The 18790-nt window shown below is 40.9% G+C and overlaps 1 protein-coding gene across 19 annotated transcripts in view; it reads left to right on the top strand.

Annotated features, from left to right (window-relative positions):
- Positions 1 to 18790, top strand: part of TNRC6B (trinucleotide repeat containing adaptor 6B) — a 257779-nt gene that overhangs the window by 166675 nt on the left and 72314 nt on the right. For 10 of the 19 annotated variants that reach the window (XM_058682112.1, XM_058682101.1, XM_058682102.1 and 7 more), the window contains 3 exons: positions 2968 to 2985; positions 13191 to 13278; positions 18424 to 18445. In XM_058682112.1, the coding sequence (XP_058538095.1) occupies positions 2968 to 2985; positions 13191 to 13278; positions 18424 to 18445 (128 nt within the window). The other 9 variants (XM_058682104.1, XM_058682106.1, XM_058682100.1 and 6 more) reach the window with 2 other exon arrangements.

Below are 18790 nucleotides of genomic sequence, written 5' to 3'. Positions count from 1 at the left end.
AGTTTCCAAAACCAGGTGCAATCAGTCTTTTTTTTAAATTTGGACATTCTAATAAGTATGCATATGGTAGCATCTCACAGTAGCTTTAGGGTTTTTTTTGGTTTTGTTTGTTTGTTTGTTTGTTTGTTTTTAATGACTGATGATGTTGAACATCTTCTTATGTGCTTATTTGCTATCTAATCTTTGGCCTCTTTTATAAATTGTTTATTACCGAGTTTTGAGAGTTCTTAATACAAATGGACATTAAATTCTCGATCAGATAAGTGATTTGCAAGTATTTTTTCCCAGTCTGCAACTCTTTTCATTTTCTTACCATTATCTTCTGTAGAGAAAGAAATTCTTAATTTTATTGAGTCAAATTTTCTTTTATGGACTTTACTTTCAGTGTTGTACCTGTGAAATAATTTGCCTAGCCCAAGGTCACAAAAATTTCTTTCCTACATTTTCTTATAGTTTTTAGGTTTTATATTTAGATCTGTTATTTATTTTGAGTTAATTTTTATACGTAGTGCAAGGTATGGATTGAGGTTCATTTTTTTTTTTTTTTAACATATGTTCAGTTACTCCACCATGATTTGGTGGAAAGTCTAGCCTTTCTCCACTGAATTGCTTTTGCACCTTTTTTGAAAATCATTTGTCCATATCTCTGTCAGTTTATTTTTGGAATCTATCTTATCCCAGTGAACTTTTTGTCTGTCTTTAGACCCATACCCCACTGTCTTCCTTACTCTACCTTTCTTTCCTTTTTTCTTTTCTTTTCCTTTTCCTTTCCCTTTCCTTTTCCTTTTCTTTCTTTCTCTCTCTCTCTCCCTCCCTCCCTCTCTCCCTCTCTCTCTCTCTCTCCCTCTCTCTCTCTCTCTCTCTCTCTTTCTCTCTCTCTCTCTCTTTCTCTCTCTCTTTCTTTCCTTCTTTTTTAAGTATTTTTAAATAGTCACTACTCTCAACATGGGGCTCAAACACTCAGTCCTAAGATCAAGAGTCGCATGCTCCACCAACTGCACCAGCCAGGTGTCCCGGTTACTCTACCTTTATAACAAGTGTGGGTGTCAGGTTGTGTACGTCTTCCAACTTTGCTCTTTTTAAAAGTTGTTGGCTTTTCTGGGTTCTTTGAAGTTTTAAAAGGAGGTTGTCAATGTCTATTGAAAGAATAATAATAAACACCTTGTGAGATTTTGATAGGGATGGTGTTGAATCTGTAAGTTAATTTGGGGAGAATCTATATCTTAATATTGAGTTTTCTAATCCATAAATATGGTATATGGTATACCTCTTCACCTACTTAGGTATTTAAATTTTTCTCTCAGTAGTGTTTTATAGTTTTCAGTGTTGGTCAGACTTATCCCTAAGTATTTCATAAATTTTGATGCCACTGTAAATAGGGTTTTTTAAAATTTCAGTTTCTATAGGGTGCCTGGGTGGCTCAGTCGGTTAAGCGTCCGACTTCGGCTGAGGTCATGATCTTACAGTCCGTGAGTTTGGGCCCCGCATCAGACTCTGTGCTGACAGCTCGGAGCCCGGAGCCTGCTTCGGATTCTGTGTCTCCCTCGCTCTGACCCTTCCCTGTTCATGCTCTGTCTCTCTCTGTCTCAAAAATAAATAAACGTTAAAAAAATTTTTTTTAATTCAATTTCTATTGTTTGTTGCTATTATATAGAAATACAGTTGATTTTATATATAGATTCTGTGGCCTAAAACTTTGCTAAAGTCATTTATTAATTCTAGTAGCTTTTTGGGGGGCTGGGGGAGTGTAGAATCCACTGTATTTTCCAAGAAGGAAAGACTTTGAAAGTTAGTCTGGGGGGAAAATTCAGGGAGGCCACTATTATTGTTGAGGAAATTAGAGTGCCAGGTCCCTAGGAAAGTAGTGATCTCAGCTGCCTGCAGCTCCATTATGGCTTTAACTAATCAGGAAGCTGCTGTAAAAGTGGAAAGTCCTGTCTGCTGCTGCCTGTGTGTCTGCTCGAAACTGTTTCCAGAGCACAGTGACTTCTGCCTTCCAAATCTCACGTGGATGTGCCTCACTTCAGCTCATCAACCTAGACAAATGGAGAATGGGCTTCTGAGATATGTAGTTCCAGACCTTTTCCTGCAGTGCAGGGAGGACTAGGGGGTAGCAATGTTAGGTTGATAATCTGGCACAGAGGGCATTAATAGAGGTACACGTAAGGTGCTGCACTCAGTTGTGGAGAAGTGACTTCGTAGTACTGTGGAAAAATAGGGCTGTGAGACGGTTGCAGTTCAGTAAGATGTGATTTCCAAGAAGATACACAGGCTCTTTGAAAGTACTGGCAGTGGTCTATTTTCTGGGATAAGGAAGTGGCAAGGCCTACTTTCATGCTGTCTTGCCCAATAATTGGATGAGTGTACACAAACTGGAACATGTTTAGGGGATTATGACCCCCGTATGAGGGGATGGAAAGCCAGATCACCCGGGCAGGATTGGAAGCACCAGGGAATGCCTCAGGGGTGCATGATGGGTGATTACAGATGCCTGGAAAACGTGCTATGTGCAGTCTGGGAAGGAGGGCTTAGGACCAGGGGCAGAAGCTGTGAGGAGACCACTTCCAAGGCAGTGTATAAAGCACTCTTGCACAGCTGGGCTAAGGTCGAATAGCAGGTCGGAAGATTCCTTTGTTCAAGATCACCTTCAGGAAGAGTGGTTTCAAATGAGATGTTCTTCCTTAGGCTCATTGGATACAACTTTTGCTACATGGACTTTCTGAAAGTGAAAACAAGTTCTTTAAATATATTATCTTTATTTGGTTTGAATAATTCTAAATAAGCCCATTCCTTATTGCATCTCAAGATACAGAAAGTGGGAATTTGTGAGAAGCTTAGAGACAGAGGCTGTGTGCAAAAGTCTTATTGGTTCTGACACTCGCATTCTTTTACATGTTGACATCTCTGAAACCTGTGTCCGTACATTTGCCGTCATCCAGATTTTTTTTTTTTTTTTTTTTTTTGCAGGTACATACATGGCACTACGTGAGTTGTTTAATTGCATTTTAATAGGCCTTTGTAAAGATTATGCTGTAATTTGGCACTGAAACACAGATGGGAATAACAAGGCATAGGCTTGATAGTAATGAGGTTAGTATTTATCCTTGGAGAAATGACTGCAATTTCGTATTTTCTTGGAAAGCAACAACCAAAGGCATTATGCTTGTGCTGTTCAGAGTAAAGTCCAGGGACCAGCAGCTTGTTAGAAATGGAGAATCGTAGTTTACAACCCACACCTACTAAATGACAATCTGTGTGTATGTTCCCATTTTAATATCTGTGTGTATGTTCCCATTAAAGTTTGAGAAATATTGCTTTACATAACCTCATATAGGAAGATAACCCATTTGTACAAGGAGCTGTGTTAAATTTTGTTGCTGGCATACAAAAGAATTGCCTGTCACATGTCACATGATGCATTTGAAGACAGGAGAGATTTCTATATCCCTCTAAATGGAAAGTGCATTTACCTTAATTTTTCTAGGTTTAATGTTACCATTTTCTTCCCATGAGCCACTCAGTGTTAGAATGATTTTTATGCCTCAGTGCTGTTTGGTTTTGTCTACTAATTTAATATCATGTGTAAATTACATTACCATCCCATTAAACTCTCTCAGAACCAGCAAATGAAAAAATGTTAACAAATCCAATACAGATATTTGGAGTACCCTAGTATGTAATTTCCTCTGCCTGAATGGATATATTCCAACATGCTTTCTTTTTGTGTGCATTTTTAATTAAAACACTAAATGCATACTTCGAACACTTCGTTCGACTCTTTCCGTGGCACTTTTTTTGTTAATTTTTTTCACTCTAGATACACACGTGGTATCATTAATCCTTAATTGGTTCTGGTTGTTAATGGTTTGGGGTCTAGTTATTTTCTTACTGTTTTATAAATTGCCAAGATTACCATTTGTCTTTTTAAGGAAGTAAACGTCCATACAAACCACATATATTAGACGTACTTTGGAAAGCTCTGTATAAATCTGTGTTAGAGCTCTCAGGATGCAGACCGCAGAATTCACTCCTGCAGGTGCCAGGGGTTTGTTCAATGGTGACGCTATCTCACTGATCCTTGGGAACCACACGTTGGAACTGGGGAGGGCCCCATGGGCACATCTTCGTCTTCCTGCATGTTCAGGAAACCGTTACTACAGGTGTGGCCTCTGCTCCCTGAGAAGATCTGTGCCCTGTACCCTGTCGGTTCCCTGCTAAAGTCACACACAACACACTTTATTGGCAGAACATAAATCACATCTCAGTCTCCAGTTGTGAGGGAAACAGACTCAGGGGAACTTGGAACTGGTGTTGACTGAGCCACTTGCACATACCTGCCACGAAGTCAAACAGGAGCCTATATTACTATTCTATCACTAAAATTCTCAGTGAAAGAACCATATGGTGAATTATGTGGTAGGGGAACACTTTATTTTTTTTTAACTTTTTTTTTTTTTTTTAATGTTTTATTATCTTCTGGGAGAGAGAGAGACAGAGCATGAGCAGGGGAGGGGCAGAGAGAGAGAGGGAGACATAGAATCTGAAGCAGGATCCAGGCTCTGAGCTGTTAGTACGGAGCCTGATGCAGGGCTTGAACCCGCAGACCACGAGATCATGACCTGAGCCAAAGTCAGATGCTCAACTGACTGAGTCACCCAGGAGCCCTGGCAGGGGAACACTTTAAATACCCCTATGGGATCATATTTATCATGTATCTAATGTACTTAGTGTACTTGATTGATAAAACTATAACAACTTGAACATATTAGGGTGAATTGTAGACTGTAGACTATTTTTGGAAATGCAATTCTGTGGATGTCAGGACTAAACAATTTCTGAAATTCCTTTTGACTCTTACATGACTTTCATAAAGAGCTCTTTACAAATGGTTTAAAATAGAAGTCCTTGGAAAAATTTTTAAACAGATGAGTCAATGTTGAAGCTTTTTTTTTCAATTAAAATTTTAACTGAGATAATTGTAGGTTCACATGCAGTTGTAAGAAATAACACATAGAGATTCCATGTGCCCTCTGCGCAGTTTCCCGATAAGTAGTTTCTTGCAGATCTAAAGTGTAGTATCACAACCGAGATACTAACATTGATACAACTCACCGATCTGAGATTTCCCCGTTTTTCTTGTACCAGTTTGTGTATATTCTGTTTAGTTGTCTGTAATCTTACCACAGGTAGGTTCGTGTATTCACCATGACTATGAAGATACAGAACAGTTCCATTACCACAGGGATCACTAGTGTAACCACACCTGTGGGACTCCACTTCACCCTCCTTGCAGCCCCCTGACAACCACTGTCATTTCAGAAATATTATAGAGGTGGAATCATACAGTATGTAACCTTTGGGATTGGCTTTTGTCACTTAGCATCGTTCCCTGGAGACTCATCCAGGTTGTTGCTGTATTAAGAGTTGGGTTTTTTACAGTATTCGTTTGCTTCTGGCATGTTTCTCATGCTAGGTGGATCTGTTGTATAAGTTCACATCTGTCTGCCTCAGTTGTGTGGAGTTGGTTATGAACTGGGACCAGAAGTGCCCCCACACTTATTGACCACAGAGCATCAAGGATAGGTCTCGATGCTCTTTGATGGGGCAGTTATCCAGACCCTAAAGAAAAAGAAGATGCTCTTTATTTCTGGAGACATTTTCCTGTCAAGTTGAGACCTGGGTGTTTATCTGAATTGAAATTCTTATCATCTTTCCACTCGGTTCAGCACATTGGTGGTTACTGCTTTCAAGTATGAAATTTTGAATGTATGAAGCATGATGGGCTTGGGCGCATGAATTCAGGAACCACTGGTCATGATTCTAGTTGTGGAAAAAAGATGACAAGGCAGAAGATTCTAGTTTGTGGGAAAAAAAGTCGTTCTCTTACCTGGATTGTAAGAGGCCATGAATTCACATGTCCAAGGTCTGGTCCTTTCAAAACACCAAAGAAACTGCAGGCTGTCCACAGAGTACCCAGAGTGCTGGTAAACATGGAGGTCAGAGCGTGAAGAACACAGGTTCCTGCCCTGACAGTGTCATCTGGGCTGTGAAGGGTGGGAGATACAGCCGTCTGAAAAAGTTGAATGGAGTCCTGGGAAGACCAGCAGCACAGCATCTTGTTTGCTGCTGAATTCTCAGCCTCTAGCACAGTGCTTGGCATCAAGGAGTCCATGGATGGATGGATGGATGGATGGATGGATGGATGGATGGATGGATGGATGAATGAATGAGGTGGAAGGGAAACTTTTAAGAAAGAGTGCCCCATTCTTTGGTGTGAGTGAGGGATATTAAATATAAGCCCAGAAAGCTCTGAAGAGCGTGTGTGGGTATTTGCTAGGAGGGGAGAGGGAAGAGAAGGAGGGGGATTCTCCCCCCACCCCCCAAAATGAATAAAGCCCTAAACTCACACTATGTACTTCCCCATCTCATGGCCCTTCTACCTACTCTGCCTGGTTCGTCACTCCCCTCCAGATAATTTTCTTCATTTAGGTTTGCTCACTGCCTGAGAGAGGCCTTCTGTGAACACTGTGTAAATTAGCCCACTCATCCTTTCCCTCAGTCCTCTCTAGCCTCTTCCCCAGCTTAATTTTCTTCCTGGCATTGTGTATGTGCCCATCTCCCATCTAGAACGTCAGCTCCCTGAGGGCAGGGCCTGTCTCTTGTCCACTGTTAAACCCCCAGTGCCTGGCACTAGTAATTCAGTGTATGTTAAGTGATTTGATTAGTTGTTTTGAGGCTGTTCTTTTGAACACGTGTTCCTGGGAAGGGATAGAAAAGCTGCCCTCACTCTGTAATCATGCATTTGGGTAACATTTGCATGGAGGGCCTGCTGTGTCCCTGGTATTTGTGCGTGGTGCATAAGATGAGTAAGGTCAGCTCCCTGCATTCAGAGACCTCTTCGGTAGCAAATGCTCACTTTTCTCAGTGTGATGGGCAGTTTGAAGGAGGCATGCCAGCTGTCTGTGAGGACAGAAGCCACAGCTCTCGAAATGTTGACACCTGAGAGGAGAGGTAGGCTTTTTTTTTTTTTTTTTTTAATGTTTATTATTTTTGAGAGAGACAGAGACAGACAGAGAGCAAGCTGGGAAGGGGCAGAGAGAGAGGGAGACACGGAATCGGAAGCAGGCTCCAGGCTCTGAGCTGTCAGCACAGAGCCTGACGTGGGGCTCAAACCCACAAGCCGTGAGATCATGACCTGAGCCCAAGTCAGATGCTTAACCGACTGAGCCACCCAGGCGCCCCAGGAGAGGTAAGCTTTTGGACTGATGGGGAAAACAAGACATTTTGCAAGTGTTGGTCTTTATTCAGTGATGAGAAGATAGGTTCCAGTTAATTTGAAAACTGTTCATTCCAAGGAGGGCCCCTGCTACCCCTCCGACCTCACCCATCGCTTCCTCCCTCTGCTCCAGCCTCCTTGCTGTTCTTCACACCTCGTCTCGTAATGCTGTCTCCCAGATATCCACAGAAGCCCTCACTTCAGTGGAACTCAGGCCACTTTATCAGAGAGGCCTTTCCTACCCGTGTTATGTAAGATGCTACTCTCTTCCCTGTCAGCTGTCTCCATCAGCTTCACCCACCCTGTCCTCTCCGGGACGTGTGGTGCAACCTGAAGTGTGTCTTTTATACGTATATTTTTGTTGTTTATTTTGTTTGTGTCCTGTCTCCCCCACTGGAATGGGAACCCCCCCGAGAGCTGGGGTGTGGTTTTGTTTCTGCTGTATCCCCAGTGCTGAGAAAAGTGTCCGTTCGTGTTAGGCACCCAGTAGCGGTCTGCTAAGGAACAGATTGGTCTCTGGGCATCCTGGTAGAGGAGAGGTGAGACACAGACTAGCCCCAGGCCAATCTCGGTTTCCCAGAGCCATGTTCGAGGCCACCCTGCTACAGGGAAGTCCTTTCACGTGGTCTGAGGCTGCTGGTGACTGACAGCAACCAACACCTCAAGGGCCCGGCGACAAGCCAGGGCAATGGTTGCGGGGGTGTCCAGAGGAGGGCACATTTCCTATGGATTGGAGTTGTTCAGGGAACTCCAATGGATGGATATTACACCAGGACTTGACAACAGGATAAGAGGTATGATTGGGCCACAAAAAGGAGGAAAGTTTTTCTGTCAGATACGCGGAATAGATGAGGAAAGATATGGAAGTTGGAACTGCAGTGTGCATGGCCTTGAATGTGAGCTCTGGGGAGTTGCCCAGATGGCACCGTCCTTAACTTGCCCTGTGTGGTGGTCCTAGACACTCCGGAGCTTTTGAATGTGTGATGCAACAGGTTTTTAGTAATGTCAGCACCACTGCTCTTCAGTGTTCTGAACTTGTGAGCAGGACAGGAGTCCTCTTCTGCCTCGCTTAGGTGAATATTGGGTATTTTCCCCTTTATTCAAGTATTGCCTTTCTAAAAAAAAGTTACTTCTACTTCTTTCAATTAATGGTTATTGTAGAAAAAGAAAGAAAGAAGGCAACTGTTGTATTATCTTCACCTTAGACATTCTTGAAAGAAGTTTTGGCTTTTTACTATTCTAGATTTATTCTAGATTTCAGTGTTTGCACTAGCATCTGGCTGTGTATTTAGGGCTGAGGGAGAATATGAATGATTTCTTCTCCTTTCAGACTTGGAAGTAGTTGATAGTTAAGTGGGAACAAGCTAGTCACCTGACGCTTGTATTTGATTGCTGGATGGGAGGTTTGATTTTTGAGGTGTAAATACCTTTTACAGTGTAGGCTTAAACATGAGAATTTAGAGCAACGGTTCTCTCCCCAGAGATTTTTTTTTTAAGTTTATTTATTTTTGAGAGACAGAGAGAGAGCGAGAGCACAAGTGAGGGAGGGGCAGAGAGAGAGGGAGACACAGAAGCAGGCTCCAGGCTCTGAGCTGTCAGCGTAGGGCCTGACGCAGGGCTCAAACCCACGAACTATGAGATCATGACCTGAGCTGAAGTCAGACGCTTCACTGACTGAGCCACCCAGGCACCCCCTTCCCCAGAGATTTCAATGTAGTGGGCCTGGGGTGCTACCCTGGTAATGGTTTTGTTGATTTTGGTGGGGGGTGGGGGGACAATCTTGAACTTAGAGAAAAGTTGCAAGTATGTTAAAAACAACAACACTTTTCCTGAATCATTTAGGAAAAATTACTATCCCATTGTCCCACCACCTGCATCCCTTTCCCCTATACTTTAGTGTATTTAAAAAAAAAAAAACCAAGAACATTCCCCTGTATATAACCACAATAACAACCATCAAAACAAAACAAAACACTGATACATTACTACCATTTAATCTGTAGCCCCTACTCAGGATTTGATACCCCAGTAATGGCCTTTATAGCAAAAGGATCACACTTTGCATTTGGTTATTATGTCTCGTTGGTCTCCTTCCGTTTCCTTGATTCAGTGATCTTGAAACTTTTGAAGATTGCAGAACAATTATTTGGCAAAATGCCTCTCAACTTGAGGTTCTCTGACATTTCATCATGATGATATTCAGGTTGTACATATTTGAAAAGAGTATCATAGAAGAAATTCTGTGTTCTCAGAGTATCTAATCACGTAACTCATGATTTCAATTTATTCCATTATGATGATGTTCATGTATTTTACTTGATTAAGGTGATGTCTGCCAGGCTTCTCCTCTGTGTAATTATTCTTTTCTCCTTTTTGATTAATAAGTATTTTTACGGGGAGACACTTTCAAACTATGTGAATATTCCACTCCTTTCACCTTTAACTTATATACTTATTTCTATCTGGATGAACTCATGTTTTCCTGTGGTATACAATGACTTAAGATTTCTTACCGTCATTATCTTTATGCTCATATTGCCCCAGGTTTAGCTTGTAGGAACCCCTTCACATTGGTATCTGCAAGCATTTGACATGCCACATCATTTGTTGAGCTTTTCCTTGCTTCTGGGCAACAAGCATTCCTCTTTGATTTTGTACTTTCTTCTAGCCCCAAATTAGCTTTTTTTGAAAAAGAACTCTAGTTCTTTTAGTTAAGAATGGTATTTAGAAGCCAGAGTCTGGGTACTAGTTGTGTTCATTGCTATTTGGGTTGCTTGTTCCCAAGCCCTCTCGGTAATAGAGCTAAGGAGAGAGAGAGAGAGAGAGAGAGAGAGCGTGCGCACGCACGCGCGTGTGCTTGCATACATGAAGGAATATACACACATGTGGGCTCACAAAATTATATCCATGTTTATTGTTATGTCTGTCTCTATATATTAAAAACCATGAGTTGATGCCAATAGCTAATTCTGATCCAGGCCCACAGGACTCTTTTGAGACTTTTCCCTTTCCATTTTGGTAACTACCTTTTTCAACAGTGATAAACCTGATTGTCATCATCATTAATATATTTATTTATTGATCAATCCCTCTGTATGTAACCATTACCTTCCCCACGTGGGTACCTGCTTCGCTTTCTTGGGCTCTGGTTCAGCATGGGGATATTTTAAAGCTCTCCAAAGATGCTAATGTGCAGCCAAGATCGAGCACAACTGATTTAGAAGAAAGATGAACTTGGGGTGTCTAGATGGTTCAGTCAGTTGAGTGTCCCACTTCGGCTCAGGTCATGACCTCGCAGTTCGTGAGTTCAAGCCCCACGTCAAGCCCTGTGCTGACATCTCAGAGCCTGGAGCTTGCTTTAGATTCTGTGTCTCTTTCTCTCTCTGCCCCTCCCCTCCCATGCTCTGTGTCTCTCTCTCTCAAAAATAAACAAACATTTAAAAGGAAGAAGAAAGGTGAACTCTGTACTTTTTGATTCATTATTAAATGAATAGCAGGTTTGTAAGTCAGGTTTGGTTTGGGAAAATAAATTGTTCCTAAGGAAGTGAAATCTAAAGAGAAAACTCAATTCTACCAATATAAGCAGTAAAAGATCAGGGTGAAAGCACAGCCTGTCTCCTGGAAAGCTTTGAAAAATATTTGTTTTGGAAATAAATCTGCCTGTAGTGAACATGAATTTCAGTTCCTTTCTCTGAATTACCTGTTTATAGGAAAAAATACTTGAAAAGGTTAGTTGTTTTTAAGAATGTGTTTCATTAAAGACTTACTTTTTTTTACATTGCATTTTTAAAATAAACTTTGTAGAATAGACCTAGAAATTGCAATTTATTGCTTTTTAGAGCATCGAATATTTAACCAGATTTTTAGACTGTGGTTGCTCTTTTTCTGTAGTCTGTTGCACTGTAAAATATAGGCACCAAGTCACAGTAACTGGGTCATGAGGAACGCCATCTTTTTCCACTTGGAGCCAGAGGAAGCAAGAGGCTCCGGGAGCCAAATACAACAGGATCTGTGGCCAGCCTACCTTAGATGGTCAACATCCATCTTGCCAATTTTCATAAAGCCGTGTTCTTAAAGTAGTGCAGTGCTGTAAGTGGATTTTCACCAAGAGCTTCACCCTGAGACTGATGTGCACACATTCTGACTCCAGAGAAATCCAGTATTCAACCTAAGGGAATTAAAATAAAATCTCTTCCTTGTTTGTGTTTTTATTTTTATTTTTTTTAATGTTTATTTATTTTTGAGAGAGCGCGAGCAGGGGAGGGGCAGAGAGAGAGGGAAACGAAACAGGATCTGAAGCAGGCTCTGCAGCAGCAAGCCCCATGCAGGGCTCGAACTCACGAACCACGAGATCATGACCTGAGCTGAAGTCGGATGCTTAACCGATGGAGCCACCCAGGCGCCCCCTTGGTTATATTTTTAAAGTTTTCATTGAAGTTACCTTCGGAGTGTGAATTGTGCACATTAGGATTTTGTATATTTATGCCAGAGGCACAGAAGGAGAAAGGCCAATATTTGTCAATGTGAACAGAACCACAGAAAGCTCGATACATGGGTAAAACACCTGTTTTGTTGTCGTTGTTGTTTAGTTCTTGTTTTCTATAAATAAAGCATTACTTGTCTGTTGACGAGAGCCAACTTCATTGTTGGTCCTCAGTTCCTTTGTACAGGCTGAGCGGTTACATTCCCCAAAAGTGATTCCTTCCAGAACTGTCCCTGTGATTTTTGCCACGTCCGCAAACCATGAGTTTGATGTGTTGGGTCACCTAAAATCACAAGTATCAGTTCAGTATTTGGGGGCACTGGGAACTAGAGCTCTGAGTCTCCTTCCAGCTCTGAAGTTCAGGACGCGTGGCATCAGGATTTCCTGCCTTGAGCTCTGAAGTAACAGCAGTAGTTTTGCAATGCATTCTTCCTATTTGATACATAGAGAGTGAAAGTTGGCAGCTTCCTATATGCATTATATTCAAATATATATTAGAATGTTCCATAAGAGAATAAGGATTACTTTCTGAACGTACTTTTCAGATGTGAGGCATTACATTATATTAATTTCTTAACATTCCAGCACATTTCTTTAACTAGAATCTTTAGTATTACGTATGACTTTTGTTCTAATTGAGGGCAGCAAAACCTGGTTGTCTCAATTCAGGGGTTCAGCAAGATGCAACTGTGAAGTCACTTGGTGAGGAATACATGGATTTATAGGACACATGGTACCTGCCTTAAAAACACAAGTAGAGAACATGTAAAACATACAATATTAATAATGTAGAAGAAAAATACAGAATATAGAAATAGGATTTTATAGTCATCGTTCTGATGATGTCAGGGGAGAATACCTAAATTGTGATAGATATTTGTGTACCATAAGCGAATTTATATATTCTGTATTATTTGTGAAGAATTTTTGCCTTTCATAAAATATATTCCTTTTTCTTTGACATTATTAATGCTGTATTTTATGTGTTTTCTACTTGTACTTTTAAGACCAGGTACTAAGAGTTCTATAAATCTATGGAATCCAGGAATATCTCCAGAACCAACTGGATGTTACCACATTCAAATCCGGGTTTTTGCTGAGTGGAAATACGTGTGTGTGTGTGTGTGTGTGTGTGTGTGTGTGTGTGTGTGTGTGTGTGTGTTCTTTTAGGAGGATATTGTAAAGCTCGCTTTAATGGGCTTCTTTGAAACCAAACTTGAAGCCCTACTTTGCAGAAAAGATAACAAACCAAAATATGGGGATAACTGAATGTGGTGAGTTTTATGCATCCTCTTAGTTTAAGTAAAATACCGTGTTATGCTCAGTCACAGAGATGGCATATTTTGCATACCGTCTACAAGCATTGAATTTGCTACACAAATAGACTGTGAATATAAATGTTAACCTTCTGGTGTGACATTACTTTAACAGAGAGAAGGAGCAAGAAAGGGAAGAACAGTTAATGGAAGACAAGAAAAGGAAGAAAGAGGATAAAAAGAAAAAAGAAGCCACTCAGAAGGTGAGTTTAATGACTTAAGTCTGTCTTTACATCCACCAAGCATCTAGAATAAGTAACTGCCTTGGGTGGGATACCTGACATCTTAATAATGCTGCTTACTTTGTTCACTTGGAAGTTTTACGATTAGAAAGTGGGAGTTAAAGACGTACATTTGTCACCACAGAATACTCAATAATGCTGCAGCTGATTTAATGAGAACACCAATATACAGTATGAAGAAAGGCAAGTGAGTCCCCGCCACTTAAATTCTTGTCGAATGTCCTTAGTCGTATCACAGTTAATCTCCATTTTCTTAGGTCAGCTTATAAACTAGCTTTTCAAGTGTCTCTGTAGTTCACCCCAATGTTCTTCTCCTTTTGGTTCCTCTCCAGCATGGTCATCTGTACAAGACCACCTTCTGATAATTCCATAAAGAAACCTCCCTCACAGGCCAGTGGGCCTGCTTAAAGCTTTGGGGGAGATGGTATTGTGTGGCTTTGAGGAGCTTGCTTAGGGAAGGAGAGAGGCTAAAAGGAAAAGACCTACATCTCACTGCTGCCAACTGACAGGTCTTAGTTGACATGCTTGACCCAGGGTGCTGTCCTCTGCTTCAGTGTCTGTCCTGCAGGCCCCGCCCTTGTCTAATCTTATTTCCCCCACCTTCCCATTCTTTAGCATTGCCTGACTTGGGCTTTGGCTCGGCAGGCCTGCTTTTGTGCCATTTTTTTTTTTTTTTTTTTAACGTTTATTTATTATTAAAAAAGAGAGACAGAGCGTGAGCAGGGCAGGGGCAGAGAGAGGAGGAGACACAGAATCCGAAGCAGGCCCCAGGCTCTGAGCTGTCAGCACAGAGCCTGATGCGGGGCTCGAACTCACGGACCACAAGATCATGACCTGTGTTGAAGTCGGACACTCAACCGACTGAGGCACCCAGGTGACTTTTGTGCCATTTTTGGAGGTAAAGTGATTTGCCTCCAGTTCTTGTTACCACTACACAGAACACTTGGGAAGCAGGACATTGCTGTGGGGCAGGTTCGAGGGTCCTGCTACAGTGGCAGGTTATTGAAGCTCAGTTTAGGGAGGTAGAAACTGTTACAGGGTTCAGAGGGAACTCTAGATTTAGAACAGACTCAAGGCAGACAGTTGGACACAAACCGATGTAGGCTTTAAAGGACACCAGAAGTTTTCCCAGCATTCTGGGCTATAGCGTATATTCCCATAATTCAGTTTTCTGAACTTTTGAACTAGATCATTTATAAGTCCCAGCCTAAAGAAATCATACTGGAAATATTTTCTGAATTGAATTGCATGTGACCCTGCCACATTAAACATACAGAATGTAATTTTATCTTTCCTTCATGACTTAATTATAAGTAATACTCGTTATTGTTTGGTGTTATAATAGACTGCTGTGTGCACTCTTTAAAGTCTTGTCTTTAATTGTGCTTCTGTTTCTATTCATAGTGGTGTGCTCACCATCTCACCCTCATGCTCTCAGGGTACCTACTTCTAATGTGTTGCTTCTAATCTGAGCTTGTTAGAATTGTCTACAATGTCAGTAAAGAGTCTGAATAAAGACGCCAGAGGACAACCCAGAGGCCTTTTTCAAACTTACTTCCCTTTAAGGACACAGCCCCATTTCACATTTTGAGGTTGCAATAAGCAGGTCCACCAGCTATATAGGGTGTTACCAGAATGGTAGAGAGTGAACCTCAGCAAAGGCTTTCTTTCCTCTAGGGCATTTACATTTCGTCAACTAAGTTAGTATAAGAATTGGGTTTTACAGTCCGTATGAATGTATGATTCATAGGCTGGACCTTGGTAAACTTGAGTGAAGGCTGGTAACAAGAAGATACCAAATGGAGGGATTATTTCAGGCACTAGACAGTCTACATTCTTCACTTAGGTAACAGTGTTTCTCAACTGGAAAATATCAGTATCTGGGAGTGATTTATAATATATGCATCTGTAAACTTTTGCTGTGGATCCCACTAATAGAAAAATGATTTGAAATACAAGATGGTGTGGGTTTACTCAAGAGCAAATTGGGATTGGGGGCACCTGGGTGGCTCAGTCGGTTAAGCGTCTGACTATTGGTTTCAGCTCAGGTCATGATCTCACGGTTTGTGAGTTCAAGTCCTGATCAGCACAGAGTCTGCTTGGGATTCTCTCTCCCTCTGCCCCTCTCCACTCTGTCTCTGTCTCTTTCTCTCTCTCAAAAATAAATAAACATTAAAAAGTAAAAAATAAAAATGTAATGTTTATTTATTTTTAGGAGAGGGAGAGAGTAGGGGAGGGGCAGAGGGAGAGGGTAACAGAGGATCTGTAGTGGTCTCTGCACTCACAACACAGAGCCCGACGCAGGGCTCTAACTCACAGACCGCTAGATCGTGACCTGAGCTGAAGTCAGATGTTTAACCAACTGAACCACTCAAGTGCCCCTAAAAATATACAGCTGGACAATCTCCCTCTGTACTTACATCTGCATTAAGAACTGGTTCAGAAGTTGTGGCAAAGAGGAAAATCACCATAACTAAAATTTCAATTGGTTAGTTGTGAACAATGAAAATCCAATCGTTTTTGTTCAGAAATGTTCTAGATTGGCTGTCACAAGATCCAGGCCAACATGTGGCCTTGGATATTGTTTTATCAGACTGAACCGTCATGTAATTTCAGAGTTAAGTTCTGATTTAGCAGTTTTAAGGAAGAGTACAAAGCTTACCATGTGATTGTCTTCGTGGTTTCCAACCTTATTGTAGAGACAGCGCCTCAACTAGGAGGCATAAAATGTGCTATGATGCAAAGAGTTGTAGAGAATGTGCCAGAGGTTCTATTACACGGTCATTCATTTATTCAGTCAGCACCATTTGTGGTGCTTCCACATCCTTCTCGCTGCTTACCCTCGTGCTTTATAATCTCTTCCTGTCTGCTTCCCTGTTTGACTGACTGACTCTAAGTGTCGCAAGGTTTTATTCCCTATTTGTATTTCCAGGAAGTAGGGCAGTCAGTGCCTGGTACATGAGAGTGACTCAAAAAAATATTTGTTTAATAAATCAATGGTCAAGAATGAGTGCTGGCAATGTAATTGTCTTGAAGAATTGACTTTTATTTTAAGTTAAATTATTTCCACACAGACATTAAACTTGAGCTTTTCTCATGAGCAGTTTGCTCTTTCTAGAGCCATCACTGAGTAAGCTGTGTTCGATTTTCATTCATGAGAAAGGTGTCAAGGAAGGATTCCATTCACATTCGTTAAGCTGACGCCGCAAAAGAATCATTGTTTAGTGTTGGCAGAACACATGCTTTGATCATCCAGCCTTTCACCGTCTGGAGGACAGCTCTTTTAACAGAAACCACATTGTAAGACACATTTGACATTATTTGGGTTTGTCACTTACAGCTGGGGAAAGCATTGACTTCCTGTATAACTTGATCTTCAAAATGGCATTCTAAGAAATATTTATAATGTTATAAAATTTAAACTGCGTAAAGGAATTGGTATGTGGAGACAAATCAGTTCATTCTTGGTTAAATGGAGTTTTAGAAGAATTGCATAGTAGACTTGAGCTCTGTAATAATTAGTACAAGGAAACACATTTTAAGGTGCTGTCTACTACAAATTCACTACAGTAGAATTAGCTTGGCTTTTAGCGCAAGAATGTAAGGAATGCTCCAGGAGGTCATACAACCAGATCATTTAACTCAGTCTGGCAATGGTGTGATGCAATCCACTATGAAGTGGGCTGGTTAGCTACAGGACGTACCCTCCAAAGATGGACAAGTTTTCATGAGCACCCAGAAGAGTAATTTGGCACGCCTACCAACCACAAATAATCAAACATCTTCTTTTCTATTACAAAGTCAGAGAAGCATTAAAAGATTAACATTTGGGAAAAGGGAGTCAAAATCATGCATGATCTCAATCACGATGATGGTGATGGTGGTGGTGGTAATTATAAGCCCTATTAGAATTCTGGCGCATTTCTTTTTGGATGTTTTTCTTACGCATGACCTTTTGTGGTTTTGTTTTAATATTATAGGGCATGTATAATTAGGTGCCCTCCTTTATTTTCCTCTCTTACTAGCAGAAGCAGTTTTCCGTGTGGTTCCTAATCATCATTTCCAAACTCTCTAAAAACCCATTTTTCTATTCAGCCTATCCAATCTTTTAGGTCAATCACTTCCATAGAGGTGTTAGTTACTGTGTAAAGAAATACTTTCAACAAAGCAATCTTTATTTGTCCAAAATTTACATATTTCATCCATTGCTGTATATCATACTTTTTCCATGAACTTTGATTAAAAATAACAAACATTGGGGCGCCTGGGTGGCGCAGTCGGTTAAGCGTCCGACTTCAGCCAGGTCACGATCTCGCGGTCTGTGAGTTCGAGCCCCGCGTCAGGCTCTGGGCTGATGGCTCGGAGCCTGGAGCCTGTTTCTGATTCTGTGTCTCCCTCTCTCTCTGCCCCTTCCCCGTTCATGCTCTGTCTCTCTCTGTCCCAAAAATAAATAAAAAATGTTAAAAAAAAAAAAAAAAAAAAAACATTTATGAGCATTGGCATAGGATATCCAGTTTAATCCTTATAATAACCCTTTGTATGGAGATACTATTATTATCTCCATTCAACAGATAAATAGAAAACAGATCACACAGCCAGGAAGTGGCATGGCTTGGTTTTAAATCCTGCCTTCCTGCCATGGCCTCTGGTACGTCTGATGATGGGCCCTTGAACTTTTGCTTTCTAGATTTGAGATCAAGTGTTTGAGTCCATACTCCTAGGGTAACCTTTTTGTCTCTGTGGCTAATTTCATTTCTAGGCTACATCCATTTGCTTTCTAGTCAGATCATCAAAATGACAAACAGCATTCCTGGTACAGATACTTCATCATTTAATGAGGGTGGAATGCTTCTGGTTTTAATTTTTAGTGTCCTTCATAATTATGGTCATGTAAGTTATAACTGGACATATGGCCGTTGTCTTTATAAAAGGATGCCCGAACTGACTCTTAGTATGTTTTTTTGTTTGTCTTTTTTTTTCTGGATTTGAACTATGCCTGTGTGTCTGACAGCTTGAATTACTTGAGTTATCAGAATTAAAGTAGTCTTATAATATCAAACTAGAAAATAAATCTCATTCACTTATGTCTGTTCATTTATTTTTCAGGTCACGGAACAAAAAACCAAAGGTAAGATTGTTTGTTTGTTTGTTTGTTTGTTTTCCTTTTGAAGTTGTTGGAACCTTCTTGTGTTTAGATTTTACATTCTTGCCAACTCAGCCTCCAATCCACTCAATTAGTGAGAGTGGGTGCAGAGTAATTAAATTGGTTGTTTGCGGCCACTGAAGAGCAGTAATGATAAATTAAAAGTACTTGTAGTAGTGTTTCTGGTTGGCCTTAATTTTTTTAGGAGGCAAAAAAGATTAATACCTTGTTTGGAAAGTATATGGGTCATGATTTTGAACTGAACCTTTTCAAGCAAGACACTAGCCCCTAATTTACAGATGCACATTGCAGAGGATTTTTAATCATCTT

The sequence above is a fragment of the Neofelis nebulosa genome, chromosome 8, assembly GCF_028018385.1.
Source record: "Neofelis nebulosa isolate mNeoNeb1 chromosome 8, mNeoNeb1.pri, whole genome shotgun sequence".
NCBI classification, from domain to species: domain Eukaryota; kingdom Metazoa; phylum Chordata; class Mammalia; order Carnivora; family Felidae; genus Neofelis; species Neofelis nebulosa.
Note: the sequence above shows the minus strand (reverse complement) of the source record. Positions and strands in the feature narration are given on the sequence as shown.